Source organism: Pseudophryne corroboree, chromosome 8 (assembly GCF_028390025.1).
Source record: "Pseudophryne corroboree isolate aPseCor3 chromosome 8, aPseCor3.hap2, whole genome shotgun sequence".
In the NCBI taxonomy this organism is placed as follows: Eukaryota; Metazoa; Chordata; class Amphibia; order Anura; family Myobatrachidae; genus Pseudophryne; species Pseudophryne corroboree.
Genome location: NC_086451.1, coordinates 440953127 through 440976443, shown reverse-complemented (window position 1 = coordinate 440976443; position 23317 = coordinate 440953127). Strand labels below are relative to the sequence as shown.

The 23317-nt window shown below is 44.1% G+C and overlaps 1 protein-coding gene across 6 annotated transcripts in view; it reads left to right on the top strand.

Moving 5' to 3' along the window:
- LTB (lymphotoxin beta) overlaps positions 1 to 23317 on the top strand; it is a 149799-nt gene that overhangs the window by 102582 nt on the left and 23900 nt on the right. For 2 of the 6 annotated variants that reach the window (XM_063938092.1, XM_063938094.1), the window contains exons 2-4: positions 2150 to 2174; positions 3520 to 3579; positions 8472 to 8585. In XM_063938092.1, coding sequence (XP_063794162.1) covers positions 2150 to 2174; positions 3520 to 3579; positions 8472 to 8585 — 199 coding nt within the window. Of the gene's footprint in view, positions 1 to 2149; positions 2175 to 3516; positions 3580 to 8471; positions 8586 to 23317 lie in introns of all 6 variants that reach the window. The other 4 variants (XM_063938091.1, XM_063938093.1, XM_063938096.1 and 1 more) reach the window with 3 other exon arrangements.

Genomic DNA, 23317 nt, shown 5'->3' with positions numbered 1-23317 from the left:
GGTCAGCAAAATTCTGCACTGTCCTACTACTATATATACTGCGCACAACTAAAATGCACCACAGGTATGGATGGATAGTATACTTGACGACACAGAGGTAGGTAGAGCAGTGGACTACTGTACCGTACTGCTATATATTATATACTGGTGGTCAGCAAAATTCTGCACTGTACTCCTACTATATATATACTGCGCACAACTAAAATGCACCACAGGTATGGATGGATAGTATACTTGACGACACAGAGGTAGGTAGAGCAGTGGCCTACTGTACTGTACTGCTAAATATTATATACTGGTGGTCAGCAAAATTCTGCACTGTCCTCCTACTATATATACTGCGCCCAACTAAAATGCACCACAGGTATGGATGGATAGTATACTTGACGACACAGAGGTGGGCAGAGCAATGGACTACTGTACCGTACAGCTATATATTATATACTGGTGGTCAGCAAAATTCTGCACTGTCCTCCTACTATATATACTGCGCACGACTAAAATGCACCTCAGGTATGGATGGATAGTATACTTGACGACACAGAGGTGGGCAGAGCAGTGGACTACTGTACCGTACTGCTATATATTATATACTGGTGGTCAGCAAAATTCTGCACTGTCCTCCTACTATATATACTGCGCACAACTAAAATGCACCACAGGTATGGATGGATAGTATACTTGATGACACAGAGGTAGATAGAGCAGTGGACTACTGTACCGTACTGCTATATAATACTGGCGGTCACTGGTCAGCAAAATTCTGCACTGTCCTACCTACTATATACTACAGTGCAGCACAGATATGGGGCGTTTTTGAGGCAGAGAAAGTAGATATTTTCACCACACTGAGCACAGATATTTGCAGCACACTGAGCACAGATATTTGCAGCACACTGAACACAGAAACTGAGAGAACGCTGCACGTCCTTTCCCTATCATCTCCAATGCACGAGTGAAAATGGTGGCGACGCGCGACTCCTTATATAGAATACGAATCTCGCGAGAATCCGATAGCGGGATGATGACGTTCGTGCGCGCTCGGGTTAACTGAGCAAGGCGGGAGGATCCGAGTCTGCCTCGGAACCGTGTAAAATGGGTGAAGTTCGGGGGGGGTTTGGATTCCGAGGAACCGAACCCGCTCATCACTACTCATCACCATGGTGGTGGCAGCATCATGCTGTGGGGATGTTTTTCAGCGGCAGGAACTGTGAGTCTAGTCAGGATAGAGGGAAAGATGAATGCAGCAATGTACAGAGACATCCTGGATGAAAACCTGCTCCAGAGCGCTCTTGACCTCAGACTGGGGCGACGGTTCATCTTTCAGCAGGACAACAACCCTAAGCACACAGCCAAGATATCAAAGTACTGGCTTCCGAACAACTCTGTGAATGTCCTTGAGTGGCCCAGCCAGAGCCCAGACTTGAATCCGATTGAATATTTCTGGAGAGATCTGAAAATGGCTGCGCACCGACGCTTCCCATCCAACCTGATGGAGCTTGAGAGGCGCTGCAAAGAGGAATGGGCGAAACTGCCCAAAGATAGGGGTGCCAAGCTTGTTGCATCATATTCAAAAAGACTTGAGGCTGTAATTGCTGCCAAAGGTGCATCAACAAAGTATTGAGCAAAGGCTGTGAATACTTATGTACATGTGATTCCTTAGTTTTTTATTTTTAATTTGCAAATTCTCAAAAAAAACTTTTTTCTTTTCACGTTGTCATTATGGGGTATTGTGTGTAGAACTTGGAGGAGAAAAATTAATTTATTCCAGCTTGGAATAAGGCTGTAACATTACAAAATGTGGAAAAATTGAAGCACTGTGAATACTTTCCGGATGCACTGTATAATTCATCTTTCAAATAAACTGCAAATTCCCATTTACAGGAGTCATTACTCCACTATCCTAATGACAAAATCTCTTAGCTCATCCTTAATTGTGTTTAAATGTTAATTGGTTATAAGAGAAATGAGTGTAACCACAGCTAAAACCAATTACTCAGGTCAATAAAGCAAGTATATTGTCTTACCTTGGGAAACAAGCTACAACTTTTCTGTAATAGCAGCAACCGTGGAAATATCTAGTAAGTGTGTATCTCACATAGCAAAAATACAAATGCATTTGACATTATCTCCATTTTTGTCCTTACAGGCAGATAAAAGACCAGCGCTAAAAGGTAATTCTATCACCAATTTACTTTACTATCTTATTACTGTTTTTTTCTAAACATACTTTATTGAGTAGATCACAATGGACAACAAAGACAAGACAAGCAAAATCTCAATAACATAACATAAATAGTAACCAAAATAGACATCAAGGGGGTCATTCCGACCTATCACACGCCAGCTTTTTTTTGCAGCGCTGCGATCAGGTCAAAACTCGCCAAAACTGCGTATGCACCGCAATGTGCAGGCGCGTCGTACGGGTACAAAGTGGATCATGCTGGGCGATGGATTTAAGGAAGAATCCATTCGCACAGCCGATCGCAAGAAGATTGACAGGAAGAAGGCGTTTATGGGTGTAAACTGACCGTTTTCAGGGAGTGGCTGGAAAAACGCAGGCGTGTCCAAGCGTTTGCAGGGCGGGTGTCTGACTTCAATTCTGGGACCGGACAGGCTGAAATGATCGCAGTGGCTGAGTAAGTTCAGACCTACTCAGAAACTGCACAAAGCTTTTTTGTACCGCTCGGCTGCACAAGTGTTCGCATACTTGCAAAGCGAAAATACACTCCCCTATAGGTGGCGACTATCTGATTGCAGCGCTGCAAAAAATAGCAAGCGTGCGATCAGGTGGGAATGACCCCCCCAAGTCTGTACAAAAACAAGCTAACCTGTGATCCATATTTAAAGAATAACACTGTTAGTAAGACTCCAGCATACATAACAGTGAGATAGGGCATAGAAGAAAAAGATAGGCGATAAGAAAAAGAGGAGAGAAGAAAAGAAGAACAAGAAAGGATAAAGTAGAACCCCTGGGGTGGGTCACTAGGATAGGAACGTAAATAGGTCAATGTGTGTACAGTAGTTGGCTGTTACAATGATAAAGGGGAGGCGGTATTTTGATAAGCTAACCAAGGGCTCCATATTTTATAATTTGATTTAGAAGCGTGATTAATAATGCTAGCCATATACACATATAATAAATGTACCAGGTCCGTCAGATAATAGATTGCATAGGAGAAGCGGATTATTTCCAATCCACCACCAACCGTACTATTGTGGTTTCATATCCCAGACAGGTGACCTTCACAGCTCTGGCCTTTCATTCCCCCCCCCCCCCCCCCCCCCAAGATTCTCAGGCTGGCACTGGCTTGTTAAGCATAATGGGGAACGTAGTTCTGATTCAGCTGGAGAATCCAAGTATGGGCACTTGTGGGTTGTGTCACTGAGAGTTAGACAAAAAGACAGGCCACCTGTGAACATGGCTGTCGCACTAATAAGCAGCATCCATACTGTTTCACCGGCTAGAGCCGCGAGACTGCTACGGCTGAGTGACTAATAGCACTTTATCTCCAGCAGCCAATCAAAAGAATAACTGGCAGAAGCAGAACATCAAAAAACCAGCAGCACATCTGATTGGTGAGTTGGTGGAACCCAAGATGACAACCAGACAATGCCCACTATAGCACCAAGATGTCTTTTATACAGTAATTGAGTGAGGGGTAGATCCTCCAGGAGTGAGAGGCTACCAGGCCCTAAGCTACTCTTTCTATATCTCCTTGCACATGATTGGTTGTGTCATCATTCTCCAGTTTCCTGAGCATGCCATTTAAGCAGGGGCGGACTTAGGTGCCAGGCCGCCCCTAGCCGCAACATTGTTACCCCACCCCTATATTTATAGGTTATGCAGAAAACTGTGAAACGGGAAAATTATGTGTATGGGTTGCGGTTAACATGCCGGCTTTCGGGATCCCGGCGTTCAGGATACCGACACTGAAATCCCGACAGCCGACAATACCAAGAGCCGGAATACCAACAAGGCTATTCCCACTCGTGGGTGTCCACGATACCCATAGAGTGGGATTAGATCCTGTGGCAAGCGCAGTGAGTCACCAAGCAGTGCCGTAACTAGGCATTTTAGCGCTGTGTGCAAGAAACGGCATTGGCGCCCCCCCATGCAAGAGAGGGGCAGTGCGCGCCGCGGGTGCGCAAAAATTATATAGGGGCGTGGCTCCATGGGGAAGGGGCGTGGTCACAAAATAATACCAATTCATACTACGGTGCACAGTTGTCTCCATTATTCAAATTACGCTGCACAGTTGCGCCACTACACCAGGTAGAGCCCCTTTTACACATTACAGCAGACAGTCCCCCTTTTTACACATTACAGCAGACAGCTTCCCCTTTTTACACATTACAGCAGACAGTCCCTCTTTTTACACATTACGGCAGACAGCGCCCTCCTTATTACACAATACGGCAGACAGCGTCCCCTTTTTACACATTACAGCAGACAGCGTCCCCTTTTTACACATTACGGCAGACAGCGTCCCCCTTTTTACACATTACAGCAGACAGTCCCTCTTTTTACACATTACGGCAGACAGCGCCCTCCTTATTACACAATACGGCAGACAGCGTCCCCTTTTTACACATTACGGCAGACAGTCCCCCTTTTTACACATTACGGCAGACAGCGTCCCCCTTTTTACACATTACTGCAGACAGCGTCCCCCTTTTTACACATTACGGCAGAAGAGAGAGAGAGAGAGAGAGAGAGATACTTACCATCTCTCCCCGCTGGCAGTCAGGCTCCTCGTGCACGCAGATCCATTCCCAGGCAGCGGAGAAGGAGGAGGAGGGAGGGGGACTGGAGCCGCAGCAGCGCTATGTCATTGGTAGTAAGCGCCGCTGCAGCACTCCCCTCTCCTTCGCATTGGCTGCCCGCCGCTGTAAATGCTGGGATGAGGGAACTGCATCCCAGCATTCACAGCAGTGCCGGGCAGCCAATGCGAAAGGAGAGGGGAGTGCTGCAGCGGCGCTACTACCAATGACATAGCGCTGCTGCGGCTCCAGTCCCCCTTCCTCCTCCTCTGCTGCTCTCCTCCAGCGCGGCGCACGGCAAATAACTGGTGGCTTGTAATGAATGAGTCAATTTGACTCATTACAAGCTGCTGGCCGTGCGCCCTCAGGGTAACTGCACTGTGTGCCAGGCACACCTGGCACACAGGTAGTTACGGCGCTGTCACCAAGCCTGCAAGGGGACTCTTAGCGGTCGCACCGCTGCCGGCATTCTGGTGGACGGGATGCCACTGTCTGGATATTGGGGGTAATTCCAAGTTGATCACAGCAGGAATTGTGCCGAGAGAGTTAGATTTGGGTGTGGTGTGTTCAATCTGCAATCTATATTGCAGTGTAAAAATAAAGCAGCCAGTATTTACCCTGCACAGAAACAAAATAACCCACCCAAATCTAACTCTCTCTGCACATGTTATATCTGCCCCCCCTGCAGTGCACATGGGCCCTCATTCCGAGTTCTTCGCTCGGTAAATTTCATCGCATCGCAGCGATTTTCCGCTTAGTGTGCATGCGCAATGTCCGCACTGCGACTGCGCCCAGTAAATTTGCTATGAAGTTAGGATTTTTACTCACGGCTTTTTCTTCGCTCAGGCGATCGGAGTGTGATTGACAGGAAATGGGTGTTTCTGGGCGGAAACAGGCCGTTTTATGGGCGTGTGGGAAAAAACGCTACCGTTTCCGGAAAAAACGCAGGAGTGGCCGGAGAAACGGGGGAGTGTCTGGGCGAACGCTGGGTGTGTTTGTGACGTCAAACCAGGTACGACAAGCACTGAACTGATCGCAGATGCCGAGTAAGTCTGAAGCTACTCTGAAACTGCTAAGAAGTTTGTAATCGCAAAATTGCGAATACGTCGTTCGCAATTTTAAGATGCTAAGATTCACTCCCAGTAGGCGGCGGCTTAGCGTGAGCAACTCTGCTAAAATCGCCTTGCGAGCGAACAACTCGGAATGACCTCCATGGTTTTGCCCAACTGCTAACAAAATTCCTGCTGCGATCAACTTGGAATTACCCCCCTTGACAGCCTGCATCCCATCCGCCAGCAAATCTTATGTATTCTATGTGTATAATGTACTGTACTCTTCTGTATAAATAACTATACTACATAGTACGTTCCTGTAAGCTAGATTTTCGTCTGTGAAAAGATCTCAGTTGCAGAGCTCCGTGGACAGTTCAGCAGCAGTAATAGGTAGCAGCACATCCCGTCACTCCCACCTCCACCCCTTTTATGTTGGGGGCAAGTCCCGATGCTTTTCAGACAGCTAAGAAATCCTCTGCCTCAACTACCACCTCCCGCACCACAATTTGACTTCCGCAACTCTCCTCTTCCCCACCGTTTGCAACATAAAAAAATACTGCGAAATTACAAAAAGAGCCATCATCCAACCTCGCCTGATGCAGGGGGGGCAGTGCTGCAACAAGGTGGCACTGAGCCCTTGCCGACCCCACCCCCTACACCCATGAAGTCACTACATCCCGCCTAGGGGTTGGGATCGCTGACTTCCATAGAGCACTGCCTGCAGTGTCCGTAGGATGCGTTGGGCAGTGCTCTACTTAAGGTATTTGGCAGCTCTGCAGTAGTGCTAGTGGCTGTTCCAGGTCACATGCAGGTGCCACGGGGCAGTGACGGTGCCAACCACAGGGCCCTGCATTCTGTGCAGCGGCACCACTTGCACACCCCTAGTTCCCCTAGCTATGGCCCTGGCATGCCTGGTGGGAAATCCACCCCTACGTTTAAGTAAATATCAGTTTGACAACAAACAGGTTTGTCACTGGATCATGAGAATGAGGAATAACAGGTCGTGAACTATCATACTTAATGGATAGGTGTTTTTGTAGACTAATGGTAGTGTAACTATGTTTTCCATTAAAGGAGATGCCTATTCAGATAGATATATATAAGGTTAACCCATTCCACCCACCTACCAGAATTAAAAGGGTCCACGGTAAAAGTTCTCATTTCAGCCATTTTATTTATCTCCCCCCCAACTTGGTGCCTCTGTTGTCACATTCTCCATGTGTAGCCATCTGGTTACTCCTCCTGAGGCATGTTAAGCTTTGATGGGTTGGAATCGCTGAGGTGAGTATACATAGAAGTCATGGCCTGAGAACAAGCTGGAGCAGAGGTGTGAGGGGAGAAGTGAGGGAGAATCTCTGAATGTTAGCAGTCCTGGATATTGTAACCTTTGCTAGTTGGTGGAAGATGTTTTTATCATTCTTGGCCATAACTAGGGTAGTGCGGCCGGTGCTGCCACACAGGGCACAGGATCCCCTGGGGCAGAAGCTTGCGCCAACACAGTCTCTATTTGCTGGGTGGCCGCATGTCACTTGCAGTGCGCCTGTCTCTTTCCATACCCTTCCAACAGCAGCACCATCAGTATCTCCATGCCTGCACCCCCCTTCCCCCCGAATAGCAGCACCTTCAGTAACTCCCCACCTCCCCACCACGATGCACCATACCTGCCATCTGTAAGAATGTGCAAAAGATATGTTGTCAACATGTGGAAGAAGTCTCTGCAGTTACTAAACAGAGTCACCTCCTAAAATGCACACAGTCATCCAGCAAAACATATCTATTACTTACATATGTATTCAGGGATGTCATGTCCTTGCCTCTTTATTTCCAGCACAGGCTCTATAATACATTCTACACATGATACATATACACTACAGTGCACTGCACACTGTCCCAGCTGAAATATATCACAGGACACACTGTCCTAGTCGCAATATAACAGTACAAAGTATGAGCCCAGCCGATTGTTATTATCTTGTATTTATATGACATCAGTGTGTGGCATAATGTGTATAAGGGCACTACTAATGTAGAGCATAATGTGTAAGGGGCATTACTGTGTGGCTTGATAGGTTGGGGCTTCGCTCATCTGTGAAGCCCCCTACCTACAGTATCATCTCCTTTCTCCTCTGCATCTCTAACCTCCAACCCTCCATACTCCCACCTGTCATCTTTGCTCTGCCAGTGTCCACTGCCTCTCTTTCCAACCAATTACGTCAACTCTCCACCCCCTAGGACCTCACCGTGTTGCCCCCCACTCCTAAAACTCCCCCCATCTCTCTACATACTTTCCATCTCTTGCTAAATCTTTAAAAGCTTCTCTAAAGCCAACCAGTTCTCCCCATAATTCACCCCTTATGTTCCTGCAGACTGTCTCACCCCGTCTGTGTCACCCATGTTGGACTATAGATTGCTATCTCTCACGAGCATGGCCCTATTCCTTTCTAGACCTCCGATATCACCTCCTCACTGTTGGTATTCTGAATATTTCTGCTGCACCCATTACCTGGTATACAGATTCAGCCAGATCTGGTTTATATTATTAAATATGTATTTTTTCTAACTACTATATGTGATACCCCGAAGTGGTAATAAGGGTGATAATAGTGTGGTGTGCATACAGCTCAGAGTTATATTGATGGAAATGTCTTCTTTCAGCAACAGCTCTTCACTACAGCACACCCCAGCAGAAAGGCAAGGATTTCCCAGACACAGAGAGATGCAGCACAGTTCAGATGCAGTATAACAACAATATTTATTCTGTAATCTGGGGTAATAATAAACATGTTACAGTTGGGCAATCAAGATAAAGTTACATATTTTGCAGTAGAAACTAAAAACAATGCTTTCACAGTTTCGTCAAAACACTGGATCAGCAATAGAAAAGATTTCTTTATAGATATCTATAATATGTTTCAAAGATGTTTACAAATACTGTGCATCCAAATGCTAGGGATTCTTTAAAAAATTTAGGTAGATGATCACATATGAAATAGATGATCACATATGAAATACAAGCCTAGAGCAGTACATGCATGATAATTAACGTGTACAAAGGAAAAAGGTAGCAGGTGCACTATCTCACACTAGCTCAACCTGTAGTAACCAGGCCAGGGCTATGAGCTTACCCACCGCATCAGGTAGCCTCTCATTGGGTAAGTCCCTAACACTAACTAAACTTTTCCCCATGATAATTAACGTACCAGGGGGGTCATTCCGAGTTGTTCGCTCTGTATTTTTCTTCGCATCGCAGCGATTTTCCGCTAACTGCGCATGCGCAATGTTCGCACTGCGACTGCGCCAAGTAAATTTGCTATGCAGTTAGTTATTTTACTCACGGCATTACGAGGTTTTTTCTTCGGTCTGGTGATCGTAGTGTGATTGACAGGAAGTGGGTGTTTCTGGGTGGAAACTGGCCGTTTTATGGGTGTGTGTGAAAAAACGCTACCGTTTCTGGGAAAAACGCGGGAGTGGCTGGAGAAACGGAGGAGTGTCTGGGCGAACGCTGGGTGTGTTTATGACGTCAAACCAGGAACTACAAGCACTGAACTGATCGCAGATGCCGAGTAAGTTTGAAGCTACTCAGAAACTGCTAAGAAGTGTCTATTCGCAATTTTGCTAATCTTTCGTTCGCAATTTTGATAAGCTAAGATTCACTCCCAGTAGGCGGCGGCTTAGCGAGTGCAAAGCTGCTAAAAGCAGCTTGCGAGCGAACAACTCGGAATGACCACCCAGGTTAATAGCAACAATGCACTGTTGAAAACATCATGGTCCTGTGCAGTATAATGTAGCATATGCAGTGCCAGCAGAAACTGGGTTCCTGAACCTGTCCTGGCCCAAAATGTATTTTCCATGAGATAAGTTTTATTTTGAGTGAGGGGGTGTGCTCCCGAGCAATGGAGCCCAACGGGGGTTTCCCCTACCCCTGTGGGCCAGTCCAACCCGAACTGTAAGTACTCGTTGTGGCCAGTGGGTACACTGAGTGGCTCTTGGTTGGTAAAAAGACTAGTATTCTTTATGCATATATATAACTCATAGAAGACTGTACATGGGAGTAATGAATTGGAACCTTCTCATACAGTTTTGAGTATCACTAGTGAATCAGCTCTCCCTCTGAACTTGGGCAAAGGGCCTTATTCAGGTTTGTTAGCAAACCTAAAAAGTTAGCAGCTGGGCAAAACCATGTGCAGTGCAGGTGGGGCAGATGTAACATGTGCAGAGAGAGTTAGATTTCGGTGGGGTGTGTTCAAACTTCAAACTGAAATCTAAATTGCAGTGTAAAAATAAAGCAGCCAGTATTTACCCTGCACAGAAATAAAATAACCCACCCAAATCTAACTCTCTCTCTGCATATGTTACATCTGCCCCACCTGCAGTGCATCATGGGGGGTAATTCCAAGTTGATCGCAGCAGGAAATTTTTTAGCAGTTGGGCAAAACCATGTGCACTGCAGGGGAGGCAGATATAACATTTGCAGAGAGAGTTAAATTTGGATGGGTTATTTATTTCTGTGCAGGGTAAATACTGGGTGCTTTATTTTTACACTGCAAATTAGATTGCAGATTGAACTCACCCCACCCAAATCTAACTCTCTCTGCACATGTTATATCTGCCTCCCCTGCAGTGCACATGGTTTTGCCCAACTGCTAAAAAAATTCCTGCTGCGATCAACTTGGAATTACCCCCCATGGTTTTGCCCAGTTGCTAACTTTTTTGGTTTGCTAACAACTTTTAACACCCCCCAGTGTCAGGTGATGACTACTGCAGATCTCCTGTGGTAAGTGTAAGTGATTGGATGTAGGGGGTAATTCAAAGTTGATCGCAGCAGGAATTTTGATAGCATTTGGGCAAAACCATGTGCACTGCAGGGGAGGCAGATATAACATGTGCAGAGAGAGATAGATTTGGGTGTGGTGTGTTCAATCTGCAATCTAATTTGCAGTGTAAAAATAAAGCAGCCAGTATTTACCCTGCACAGAAACAAAATAACCCACCCAAATCTAACTCTCTCTGCACATGTTATATCTGCCTCCCCTGCAGTGCACATGGTTTTGCCCAACTGCTAACAAAATTCCTGCTGCGATCAACTTGGAATTACCCCCGTAGTTACTTGCTACCCAATAAGTTTTCACGCTGTTACCTGACACTCCTCCCTTTTCTGTTCCCTCATCTCTCCTTACTTTTGTATGTGCTTTGTACTGTGCTGTGTTTGACCCTTGTGGTGCACCATTAATAAATGATAATAATAATAACAACAACAACAACAACTCAATCTTGAAAACATGACCTGTTGGTGGCAATTGAGGAGTGTTGAGAACCTGCCACTGTCACTCTTTGGTGACAGCTTTTCATTCTTCTGTAGCTCACATTGGGGGAGAGTTTCCAAAGCTTGGAGAAAGATAAAGTGCAGTGAAATTTAAATACCAATTACCATCTGTCAGGTTACAGGCTGTGTTTTTATAAAATTACAGGAGCTGATTGGTTGGTACTTTATCTCTCTCCACACCTTGATAAATCTCCCCCATGTGTTACTCTCTGTTATCTGCATTGCATTTTATGATGACGCCTGAGGTTCAGCACTACTGTGTGGCCCGTTATTTAGCCTCTTACCACTGCTATTGTTCTCCTGTATTACCCTATTAGGTTTATAGAGTGATGAAGTCACATACAGTATAATACAATATCATAAAATATTGATCGTGCCTGATAAGATGAATGAATGGGACAAGCGATATATCCACGTTCCATGTGCTGAAAGAAAGCACATTAATTCTGAAATGCTGAACATCGTGCTTCCTAGTCTAAGTTTACTGGAATCCTTAAGTGACATTAAGACGCTGCTACTCCAGGAATATATATAATATGCAGCAGCAGGGCTGAGTGAATACGCACTGATAGATTGTCAGTTTCTTTGGACACAGCTTAAGATCTAGTAGCATTTTATCACTATTGCCTGTGGCATATTTTTGCTGGATTAACAGGGAGGCTGGGGTGGTTGCCAAAGGGCCCTCATACATGGGGGTGACCCCTTTATATAGCTAAAGAGGGAGAGGCAGAGGGTGATGGGGAGAGGCAGAGAGTGATGGGCAGAGGGTGACAGGGAGAGGCTGATCGGGAATGACAGAGGGCGATGGGCAGAGGCAATGGGCAATGAGAGGCAGAGGGTGACAGGGGAGTGGCAGAGGTTATGAGCAGAGGGTAATGGCGGAGAGGGAGAGGATGGTAGGGAGAGGCAGAGGGAGATGGGCAGAGTGATAGGAGAGAGGCAGAGGGTGATGGGGAGAGGGTGACAGGGAGAGGCTGATTGGGAATGACAGAGGGCGATGGGCAGAGGTAATGGGCAATGAGAGGCAGAGGGTGACAGGGGAGTGGCAGAGGGTGATGAGCAGAGGGTAATGGGGGAGAGGGAGAGGATGGCAGGGAGAGGCAGAGGGAGATGGGCAGAGACTGATAGGAGAGAGACAGAGGGTGATGGGGGAGAGGGTGACAGGGAGAGGCTGATTGGGAATGAGAGGGTGATGCGCAGAGACAATGGGCAAAGAGGAGAGGCAGATGGTGACAGGCAGAGATGGGAGCAATGAGGAAAGGCAGAGGCAAAGGGAGATGAGCATAGGGTGACAGGGGAGAGGTGGAAGGAGATGGGCAAGGGGTGATGGGGAGAGGCAGAGGGTGGTGGGGAGAGGTTGGGAAATGTTAGAGTCTGCCCTAACCAATATGATGCCCTAGGCAAGTTTTTGGCTGGTGCTCCCTTACACTGCCGCTAGTTCCGCCTCTGACCCTGCACCCCTTTTCCATCACCATCACCCCTCACCCATAGCAGTCCTCATTTTGGTGCTCCTACCCCCTATATTTTAAATAAGAACAGTGTGCACATTCCGCACACAGCCCAGAAAGGGAAGGGGCATGGCCACACAATAGTACCCCCAATTCAAATTACTCCACACAGTAGTACAACTTTATTCACATTATATCATGCGATAGTGTCCCTTATTCACAATAGTACCACTTTACCTTATATATGTTACTCCTCACAGTAGTGCCTCTTATTCACATTACATCACACCGAATTGCTCCTTATTCACATTACACCACACCATATTGCTCTTTATTCACATAATGCCACGCAGTAGTGCCCTTTCTATACGTTACGCCACACAGTAGAGCACCTTATACACATAATGCCACACATTAGTAATGAATTTATACACATAATACCACACAGTAATGCCCTCACACATATGACACACATTATATAGTTACATAGTTACAAAGTTTGTGAGCTTGAAAAAAGACAATCCGTCCATCGAGTTCAACCTATTTATGTTCTCCTATTCTGTATTATTTTCAGGAGTAATTTATCTGTTGATAAAGTCGGCCGTTGTGTTGTCCTCATTTTATTATAACTATGGTACGTGATCTGTCCACCATAACCCTGTATATCCTTATCCATTAGGAATTTATCTAGGCCATTCTCAAAAGTATTGACCAAGTCTGCCATAACTACTTTCTCAGGCAGGGAATTCCAAACTTGTATTGTCCTTACTGTGAAAAAACCTTTCCGCCTCTGTGTGCGGCATCTCCTCTCCTCTAACCTAAGTGGGTGTCCACGTGTTTTCTGTGCTGGTCTTAACAAAAACAGATTCCCCCGAAAGCTCTGTGTATTGTCCCCTTAAATATTTATAATCGTTGATCATGTCCCCTCTTAATCTCCTCTTTTCTAGTGTGAACATGCCAAGCCTTGCAAGTCTTTCCTGGTATTCCAGCATCTTCATCCCCTTAATTAGTTTGGTCGCCCGTCTCTGAACCTTTTCTAGTTCCAGGATATCCTTTTTGTAGTGGGGTGCCCAAAATTGTGCGCAGTATTCCAGATGGGGCCTCACTAGGGCTTTATATAAAGGGAGTATAGCACTCTGATCCCTTGCATCTATATACCCCTCTTTATGCATGCTAGTACCTTGTTTGCCTTTTTTGCCGCTATCCTACATTGGGTGCTGCTGCTAAGTTTGTTATCTATGTGAATACCTAAATCACTCCGTTAAGTATGTAGGTGTTATTTTTGTTCTTGCTACCAAGGTGCATTATCTTACACTTGTCTGTATTAAACCTCATTCTCCCATTTTGCTGCCCATGATTCCAGTTTAAATAAATCATTCTGGAGAGACTCAGTATCCCCCTCCGAATTTATAACCTTACATAGTTTGGTATCGTCTGCAAAAATTGACACCATGCTCTCTAGACCTTCCGTAAGATCGTTAATGAAAATGTTGAACAATAGTGGTCCGAGTACAGACCCTTGTGGCACACCACTTAGAACTTCAGTTCGATTTGAAAAAGTTCCATTTGCCACAATGCGCTGCTCCCTATTATCTAACCAGTTACTAACCCAAGTGCATATTGTGCTCCCTAGGCCCAGTTCATGTAACTTATAGATAAGTCTCATGTGTGGCACTGTGTCGAAAGCTTTAGCAAAGTCTAAAAAGATTGCATCCACCGCCTTACCCTGATCATGGTTCGCACTAACTGATTCAAAAAAGCCTAGTAAGTTTGTTTGACATGATCTATCCTTCACAAATCCATGTTGGTTCCTAATAATAATCTTTTTGGCCTCAAAGATCTTCTGTACACTATCCCTCAGAATGCTTTCTAGGACTTTCCCCACTATAGATGTAAGACTAACTGGTCTATAATTGCCTGGTTCAGCTTTACTTCCCTTTTTGAAGATTGGCACAACTTCCGCTATATGCCAGTCTTTGGGAACCATGCCTGATGTAAGTGAATCATTGAAGATTAAAAATAGAGGTCTTGCTAGTTCGGAGTGTAGCTCCATGAGAATCCTTGGATGAATACCGTCTGGACCAGGTGACTTATTAATCTTAATTTTTTTTCAATCGGTCACAGACCTCCAACTCACTTAAATAAGCACTAAGCAGTGGGACATTATCCTTATTGGGGTTGGGTGTTAGTTCACGCATCTGGTCCTCTATTATAAATACAGATGAGAAAAACTTATTTAATGTATCCGCTATGTCGTTATCATTTTTTATTAAGTCTCCCAGTTTGTCCTTTAAAGGGCCTATACTCTCCTTCTTTAATCTTTTGCTGTTGATATATTTAAATAATTTTGGGGGGTTTTGATTTACTTTGCTTTACTGCTAGCTTTTCCGTTTCTACTTTAGCCATTCTTATTTCTTTTTTGCATATCTTGTTGCAACCCTTATAGTACTCAAATCACTCCGCCTTCCCGTCTGATTTGTATTTTCTGAATGCTCGCCTTTTTCTGCCCATTAATTCCTTAATATTTTTATTAAGCCACTTTGGTTTGGAGTTTTTAGTCCTTTGTTTGCTGCATTTATGAGTAATCTCATCGAGCAGTGATTTTAATGCCTCCCAATTCTCCGTAGTACTTTTTCTTTGAAACAAAATTTCCCATTCAGTGTCCCTTAAAGCTTCTCTCCTCATGTCAAAGTTGGCTTCGCTGAAGCTCAGAGTCCTACTTGAACCTATATAGAACTGCTTATGAAAATTGATATTGAATGTGACCATATTGTGGTCGCTCTTTCCTATGGGCTCCCCTACTATAATATTTGATATCAAATCCCCAATGTTTGTCAACAACAGGTCTAAGATTGCATTGTATCTAGTTGGTTCCTCGATTAGTTAAAGTAAGTAGTTATCATTTAGTTTGTTTAAAAACATATTACCCCTAGCAGTATCACATGAATAATTTTTCCAATTTATCTCCGGATAGTTAAAATCTCCCATCAATATTACATTGCCTGCTCCTGCCACTTTATCAGTTTGCTTCAGCACCATTTCCTCGTCAGATAAATATTGATGTCCCTATAAACATAATGCGCCTTACACATTATGCCAACCTTTATAATGCCCTTATACACATAATGTCCCTTACACATATGTCGAACACTAGTGCACAACCAACCCACCCGCCTACAGCACTCACACGGTTGCTAACACTGTGACCTCTGCCTCTGCTTGGATACAGATGTGTCCTCATACATCTTGCCTCAATTTGACATGCAGCAGGAAATGCCTGGCATGAGTCAGCTGGCAGCTCTGCTAATGTCGGGCGCCTTTTTTGACGAAAAATTGTCTTATTTGCATTTACTATGTGGCTAGGATCAGCTTCTGCTGACTAAGCTGATCAAAATGATATGCAGCATGTCTATATTCTGTGTGAGACTGTGGCTGTATCTGCATACGGAATGCTACGTTACAGTGATTTCCAGGTTTTTCGTACGCAGATACAGCCCTAGTCACACACAGAATATAGGCATGCCGCATATCATTTTAATCAGCAGAAGCTGCTTGTGCCCCTAGGTATACCAAATGCCCTAGGCATTTGCCTAGTTTGCCTATGTTTAGGGCTGGCTCTGGGAGAGGCAAAGGGTGATGGGGAGAGACAGAGGGTAACAGTCAGTGGCAGGGGGCAATGAGGGGAGGCAGAGGGTGATGGGCAGAGGTTTACCTGGGTAGGCAGAGTAAGATGGGCAGAGGGTGATGGAGAGAAAGGCAAAGGGTGATGTGTGAGAGGCAGAGGGTGATGGTGGAGAGGTAGAGGGTAATAGAGGTAGAGGGTGTTGGAGAGAAAGGCAAAGGGTGATGGGCAGAGGGTGATGTGGGAGAGGCAGAGGGTGATGGTGGAGAGGTAGAGGGTAATAGAGGTAGAGGGTGATGGAGAGAAAGGCAAAGGGTGATGGGCAGAGGGTGATGTGGGAGAGGCAGAGGGTGATGGTTGAGAGGCAGAGGGTAATATTCAGAGGTAGAGGGTGACGGGGGGAGGCAGTGGGTGGTGGGTAGAATGTGACAAGAGAGAAGCAGGGGCGTTACCTTCAGTAAAGGTGGTGGCTTTTTACTAGTCGGAGTAGTTGAAGAGGCCCTCTCCTCCTGCAGTGGCACTCACAAGATCACCTCAGAGGATCTCCAATCTTAGTTCTCCATGGGCAAACTTGTAGGTGGGCTGTCTGGTGGGATGAGGATTTAAGAATGTGCAGCATTATCATGCCTCCCTCCTCCTCACTGTACCTTCCTCTCCCTCCCAACCAAGCAGGACTGTACTGTCCTGCTACACTGGAGAAGCACTCAGATACCCACTGCCACTCTAGCAGTGACTAGCTTCTGGATTTGCGGCAGCTGGAACGTGGGAGCTGTGGCCATGGTGTGAATGCCAAATTGCTTACTCACAAATATTTAAAATGCCCGCTCTAATATATATTGTAAATGCCTGCACATCTTATTACCATGTGCCATGAATGTGCACTATACATAGCATCCCATAAGAGAAAACAATACACCCACACATTATCTGAGTTCCAAAGCTCATTAATGTATATATTTGTTATTAAAAGGATATGGATTCAATATATTACAAAGTACAGTATACCTATAGTTACATGGTTACACTCACACAGCAAGCAGTTAAAACATACAGTTACATATAGTTACAGTTACATGCCAGCGATACAATACCATTCCCTTTATGCTTATGTCTCCCTCTCTCTCTGTGAATCATGCTGGGACTCCATCTTACTCTGAGACCAAACAGGAACTAACTTCCTGTGTGGTCAGCAATGTGTTATCTAGTTTCTGGGGGAGGGGACTCACTCATTCATGATGAGTCACTAGTCTCTTTGTATATGCTGAACAGGTTCAGCCTTGGGGACGTCCAAAGGGGCTGGCCTGAGCTTCCTGTCCACTGTCCTAATAAGAGTGCTTTTTAGCTTTCATACATATAATCAAAACTATTTGTTGCAATGTCCTATAACTTATTAACAAGTATCAAATTAATCTACACATTAAGCTGGTTGTTTAAATACCAAATATGACAGGTCTATCTTGTTTCGTTCAAATAATACACATACATGACATTACTTTATTACATAATTTTAAATCATCATGAGGTCTGGCGCTTGATATTATTTTAATGATGTACTGCATGAAATAGGTGTCGAATCCATCTCTGTGGCATGTCCGTGTAAATGCGTGTGTTACCATATTTTGCTGTGCTCGCTGCGCGTATTTGCAAGTATAGCGACTCATAATGTGTGTAGTTTGTATGTTCTCTTTATGTAATATTTTTGACTTCGACAGTCCACCCTTTGGCAGTAAACAATAACCGCCATCAATTATTAACATAAGAAAAAATATTTCATACCATAATCGCTGACCTAGACACAAGTATGTATGCATTTCGCAAATCAGACACTTGACTATATTTGGGGAAGACAGGGAGGAGGATGAGACATCCTCTATATGCACTCGGCGTTCATGGGACCACTGGTTGGGTGTGGGACAACATTCAACCTATAGAGTATGCTGGGACAGTGCTTTGGCCTATAATGTCTGATTTGCGATGAGCATTTCACACATACATGTATCTACGTCTTTGTACACTGATGTTTGGATTCGATTGAGGTTCTGCTGGGTAGATGAAGAAGACACAAACAAATCGTGACAGTGACATAAAATTTTTTCATGATCTACATATTCCTATCATTTTCTAAACAAGGGCCACAAGTAGTGTCCTTCCTAAATAACATAAACCTTCGGAGTTCGGGGAGAGCCAATCATATTCCTTTCTTCCACATATATTAATGAGCTCTTTATCTGCAATGTGTGAATAGCCATTGTCTGATTGTTCCTGATTACTTCTGAACTCCATAACTACTAGAACTTTGATTTTTCTCTGACTTTAACAAACTGATCGGCTAATCCTGGAATCCTATAAGGAAATCACTCCTTCCTCTAGAACCAGTTCCAGTCCCACACTCGACTCCTCATAAAAAAACCTCGCAAAAATAGAATATCCTGAAAAAAATAATGTTTGTCAGCGGGAAAGAGAGAAAAGAGAAATAGAACAAAACAACTCTTGTTCATAACAAATCAATTACAATGACTGGTCTTTCTGCAATCCTTTAGTACGCTCAGGTAGTGTTCAACAGTGCCGCCTCTCAGTCTTCACGGAACAGAGTCTCTGGTGATACTTTTGCGATCTCACTCCATTTACGAGTTCCTTCCGGACTACCGACTTTCCTGCAATGGGAATCGTGGACCCAAGTCTCTCTCTCGGCTACTTTCACTGGGATAGTGCTGTCACCAAAACTTGGTATGGTCCTTCCCACCTGTCTATTAGGCAACCTGAGCTTAAGAACAATCACACAGTCTCTTGGTTCACAATAAAGACAGTATTTGGCATACCAGCAATCAACAGTTTCAAGTTCTTTTGTCAAGTTCTCAAATGCTGGCTCATCTCAATAAGGTACTGTACTGTCACCTCATTGGTGTATTTCTGATCATTGTGCGGATCAGTCATGACATGAGGTTGTCTTCCAAAAACAACCAAAAAGACACAAATACCAAAACCAAATCAAACCAAAAACAAATTTCGAAGAGGGTGATTCGTTGAGTGAAGATCTGGGAGTGGTTCCGAAGCTACATAATACTAGTGGCAGTATCTATGATCACAATAGTACAATTTCAAGCTTTGCTCCTACTTCTAGGGGTACCATTATCTACACACAAATTTTTGTGCAATTTTTCTTTGCGGTAAACACAGCAGCATCCATGGCGGCAGGAAATGCCTTTTTCCCAGTTTGAGAAAACATCAGTGCACACCAATACATAACAATAATTCCTAAAGGGTGTTAACTGTACGAAGTTGATTTGTATTTCCTGAAAAGATCCGTCTGCAGGAGGGATATGGGATGGCTCTGTTGGTATTGCTTTACCAATATTCTTCCTCAAGCAAGGAAGACGGGTCATTGCTCTCTTACCTGCATGAGAATAGAATCCTGGCGCACACCAGTAGACTCTCATCAGCCTGCACCTACCCTCTTTGCCTAGATGAGTCAGACCGTGTGCCACCTCAGCTAGACTTGGAAGGTATGCTCTGGGGGCTACTGGCTTACCGTGTCCACCTGCCCACAGTCCTGAGGACTCCTGGCCATACCCCTTTGTCCTCCAGACTGCCTTTTCCTGTAGGGAACACACATGTTTGTATCTTAATTTACTATTGTGTGTTTGCAATGTAGAGTACCATGGGCATAACTCAAAAAAAGAAAAAAGAAACATCTCTAGAGGAGAGAAAGAAGAAGAAAATGAAAAATAAAATGTCAGTTTTGCCATTCACTAACAGGCATATCAGTGTCTATACAAAATGTCCCTTCACCAGTATTCCCATTCTCCACCCTTTGTGCATGACAAGCACACTGCAGTAATACTGGTGTCATCGTGCTGTTGAGATATACTGGGTTCGGGCAGAACTCTGAAGGACCTAGGCATGTGGAGTTTGAACTGTACTTGGGTCCATGTATTGTACCACCCTGTGTGAACGCAAAAGATGAAGAGGAAACTGTAGAGAAACAGAATAGAGGTTGGTGACAGATGAGTTTGTAGAGGTGAAGAAGATTTTATAAAAATGTGACAACTGGATTGGGGGACTACGGGGAAGTGATTCTCTACTTGTTCTATACCCCTAAAAAAAATTTCTGTGTGTCTTATCTCTACTGGGACTATCCCAGCCATCAATCCAGTGTCCTGTCCATCCTAAGTTCATAGGGAACCCAGTATCTGTGAGATAATTTCCTCTACCTGTGATTGTGTTTTCTGTCTAGGGGATCTATATTGACTATGTGTCCTACTACTCCTACAATCTCTGGCAAAATGGCCTTCCTTCCTACAAGTGTAACATATTATTGACCATTAGGGATCTGGGGTTTGTACTGATGGGTCTCTCCTGTATGTGCCAGTATACTTACCGTCCTCAACCTCTCCACCTGTTGTTCTCTGCGCCTAACACTATTCTTGTGATGTTCAATAGCACACTATTTAAGATTTGCTACTGTGACCCCTATCCAATTTTGCAAAGAAGTCTGCACCCTGACACTCAATGCCTTATTGAGCCCGTCCATTTGCACAGAGACAGCCACCTCCCATTTGCCGAATTAGTGTTTACCAGTGGTCTTATCCAGATGGAGAGTTTTCTATTACTGCAAGAGACAAAAAAAAAAAAAAAAGTTTAACAAGCTTCTAGGTCATGCAAAGTATTTCATTCAATCCTTCTCATCCTGTATTAAGGATCTGTACATGGTCCAACAAACATTTCCGAGCTCATTTTGACTAAGAGCATTACTAGGAATGAATACTTCTTATATGGTAACTGAAAGAAATACCTGTGTGTTACCTTGTCTCTGTCCGCTTTCCTACTGGCAAATACTAATGTGCGGACAGGTTTTTCTCCATTTTTGACGTTACTTTCTTGATTTTTTGTGTGTTTATTTTTGGGTTTTACTATATATGTACACGAATGATACCATACTTACCTGCCACTGGTCTCAGCCACTTCCCCCACAGGCTACTGCTCTTCTTTTACCAGTTGGATATTCCTCTGGGTACATGAGAAATGGCTGAAAACAATCAGGTCACCTTCTCCTCCTAAATAAAACTTCAACATTCATTAGTACATATATAGGCTACAGTCATATTTTTCATATTTTTATTATTTTCTATAGTTTGTATGCTGGACGTAACTGCTTACACATCTACATAAGGCGGTGTACTTGCATTCTCTTTTTTTCTTCCTACTTGTTTTTTGTTGCTACAAGTTCAAACAGTTCTTATATTTTCATTTTTGTCTTATATGACTTTGGTTAGACATACCACCTGCAATACCTTAGGATCAAAGTCAACAACCCCTCTTGCTGCCACAGGTTTAAACACTTTGTATGTCTGACCCTTTGTTTTCGGGATTTTATCAGACATATTCTTATCCTTAAGTTCTGCAATACCTCTGGTTCAAAGCTGCCCACCCTAGGGAATGGTACCCTATCTTTGTCAGTCATACGTACCCATTCAGACAAAAAGTCTTCAGTGTGTGAACCATATTTTCCACACATAACAAACCTCGCTGACCCCTTGGCCCGCGGCTCTTCAACCTGAACCCTGGCTACAAAACGTCCACCGCTTGTGCAATTGGATCCCATCGTGGACTTTTTCCCTTTTTACGCAATCCCAAATGCACAATACGAATAGACCGTGAAAGTTCTTAGAGCGCTTTCACCCACTCCTTCTCCGCTGAGTACCACGACTCACTCCAATAGTGACCACCGCGTACCCAGTAAGGTCCCTATCTGGTTTCTATTTACTGGAAGTGTTAGGAGTGATTTACCGTTTCCAGTGAATATACGCCGCTGGAGATTTTCCTGAGAGAGATCAGCTAATACTCCCTATACACTTATACACAAATCACGCTTGCGTATGCTCTACACAGCACTACGGATACCGCGGTTCTACGCAAAAGCTCGTGAAAGGGGTATCAAGTTGCGCTGTGTATATCGCACCCACAAACGCGTGGTCCAATCGGACAGCGTATAGGTACTTGTTACCTATCTGCCGTACGACCACGGGTCGATGTACAAACTGCGACCCTCAGCCTGGAGCGTAATACAAAAACCTTTTTTACTTCAATACTTCGCAATACTATGCACTATCACGCTCCTCTGCAAATCACCTAACGATTTGCGTATTAAACCTTATACTAACGTGAGTCAGCCGCCTCATGCCACCAAGCCTCCACTCACTCGGTGTACCACACGACGGGATCCCGAATCCCCTGGGTTCGAATCTCCACTCACTCCTACGTTCGCTCACTCAAATACACTTTGGTTTTTCTGTACAGAAAATTTTAATTCATTCAGATAGGCAGCTTTACCCCAGAGGCAATACAGTTTTTTAAACTACATTTTTTTTAATACTAATTTGCTCTTGAAATCTGATAGTTATATGCTATTGTATTAAATGTGTACTATCCCACATTTGAACTAAACGACACTATTGTGTAATTTGTACTTAGCGCCCGCATTCTTACGCACTTTGCATAAACACGCGACCGTGCGTGACTCTAACGCTGCGTGCGCAGTCCTTTACTTTGTCCGAGACACGTGTACAAAACACTGTGTCCGCAATAAAACAAATAACACAGCTCGATAAATGTGAACAATACTAATTACTATTGCCCACTAGACACAACTTGTTCTGTATAAACTTTTATGCAGACCTGCGTTTGTGTCTTTAAGCTTACTTCCTTAAAATACTGTTATTCCAAATTTACCTATATAGCAACACATGTATCCTATTTCACACAGATCTATAATGACTCTAGTAATAATCAATAATTGAAATGATATGATTCAGATTGGATAGCTATCTTGCAGAACATACACTGATATAAATATACACATAATTATAATAATATTATATATAATATATATTTATATATATATGTACCACTTGACTCTCATAGAACCCCCACACAGTACACACATACTGAATGAATGCATTTCCTTCAAAGTCTCTAATTTGCATATCAACAGAGGTTCATATGCATGTTCAAGAGGGTAGTGGGACAGGTTAATTAACATTTCAATGGCTATCCTAAACTAGCAAGCAGATCTAACTTAATCCTGGAGGAAAAATAAAAAAAACCTTTG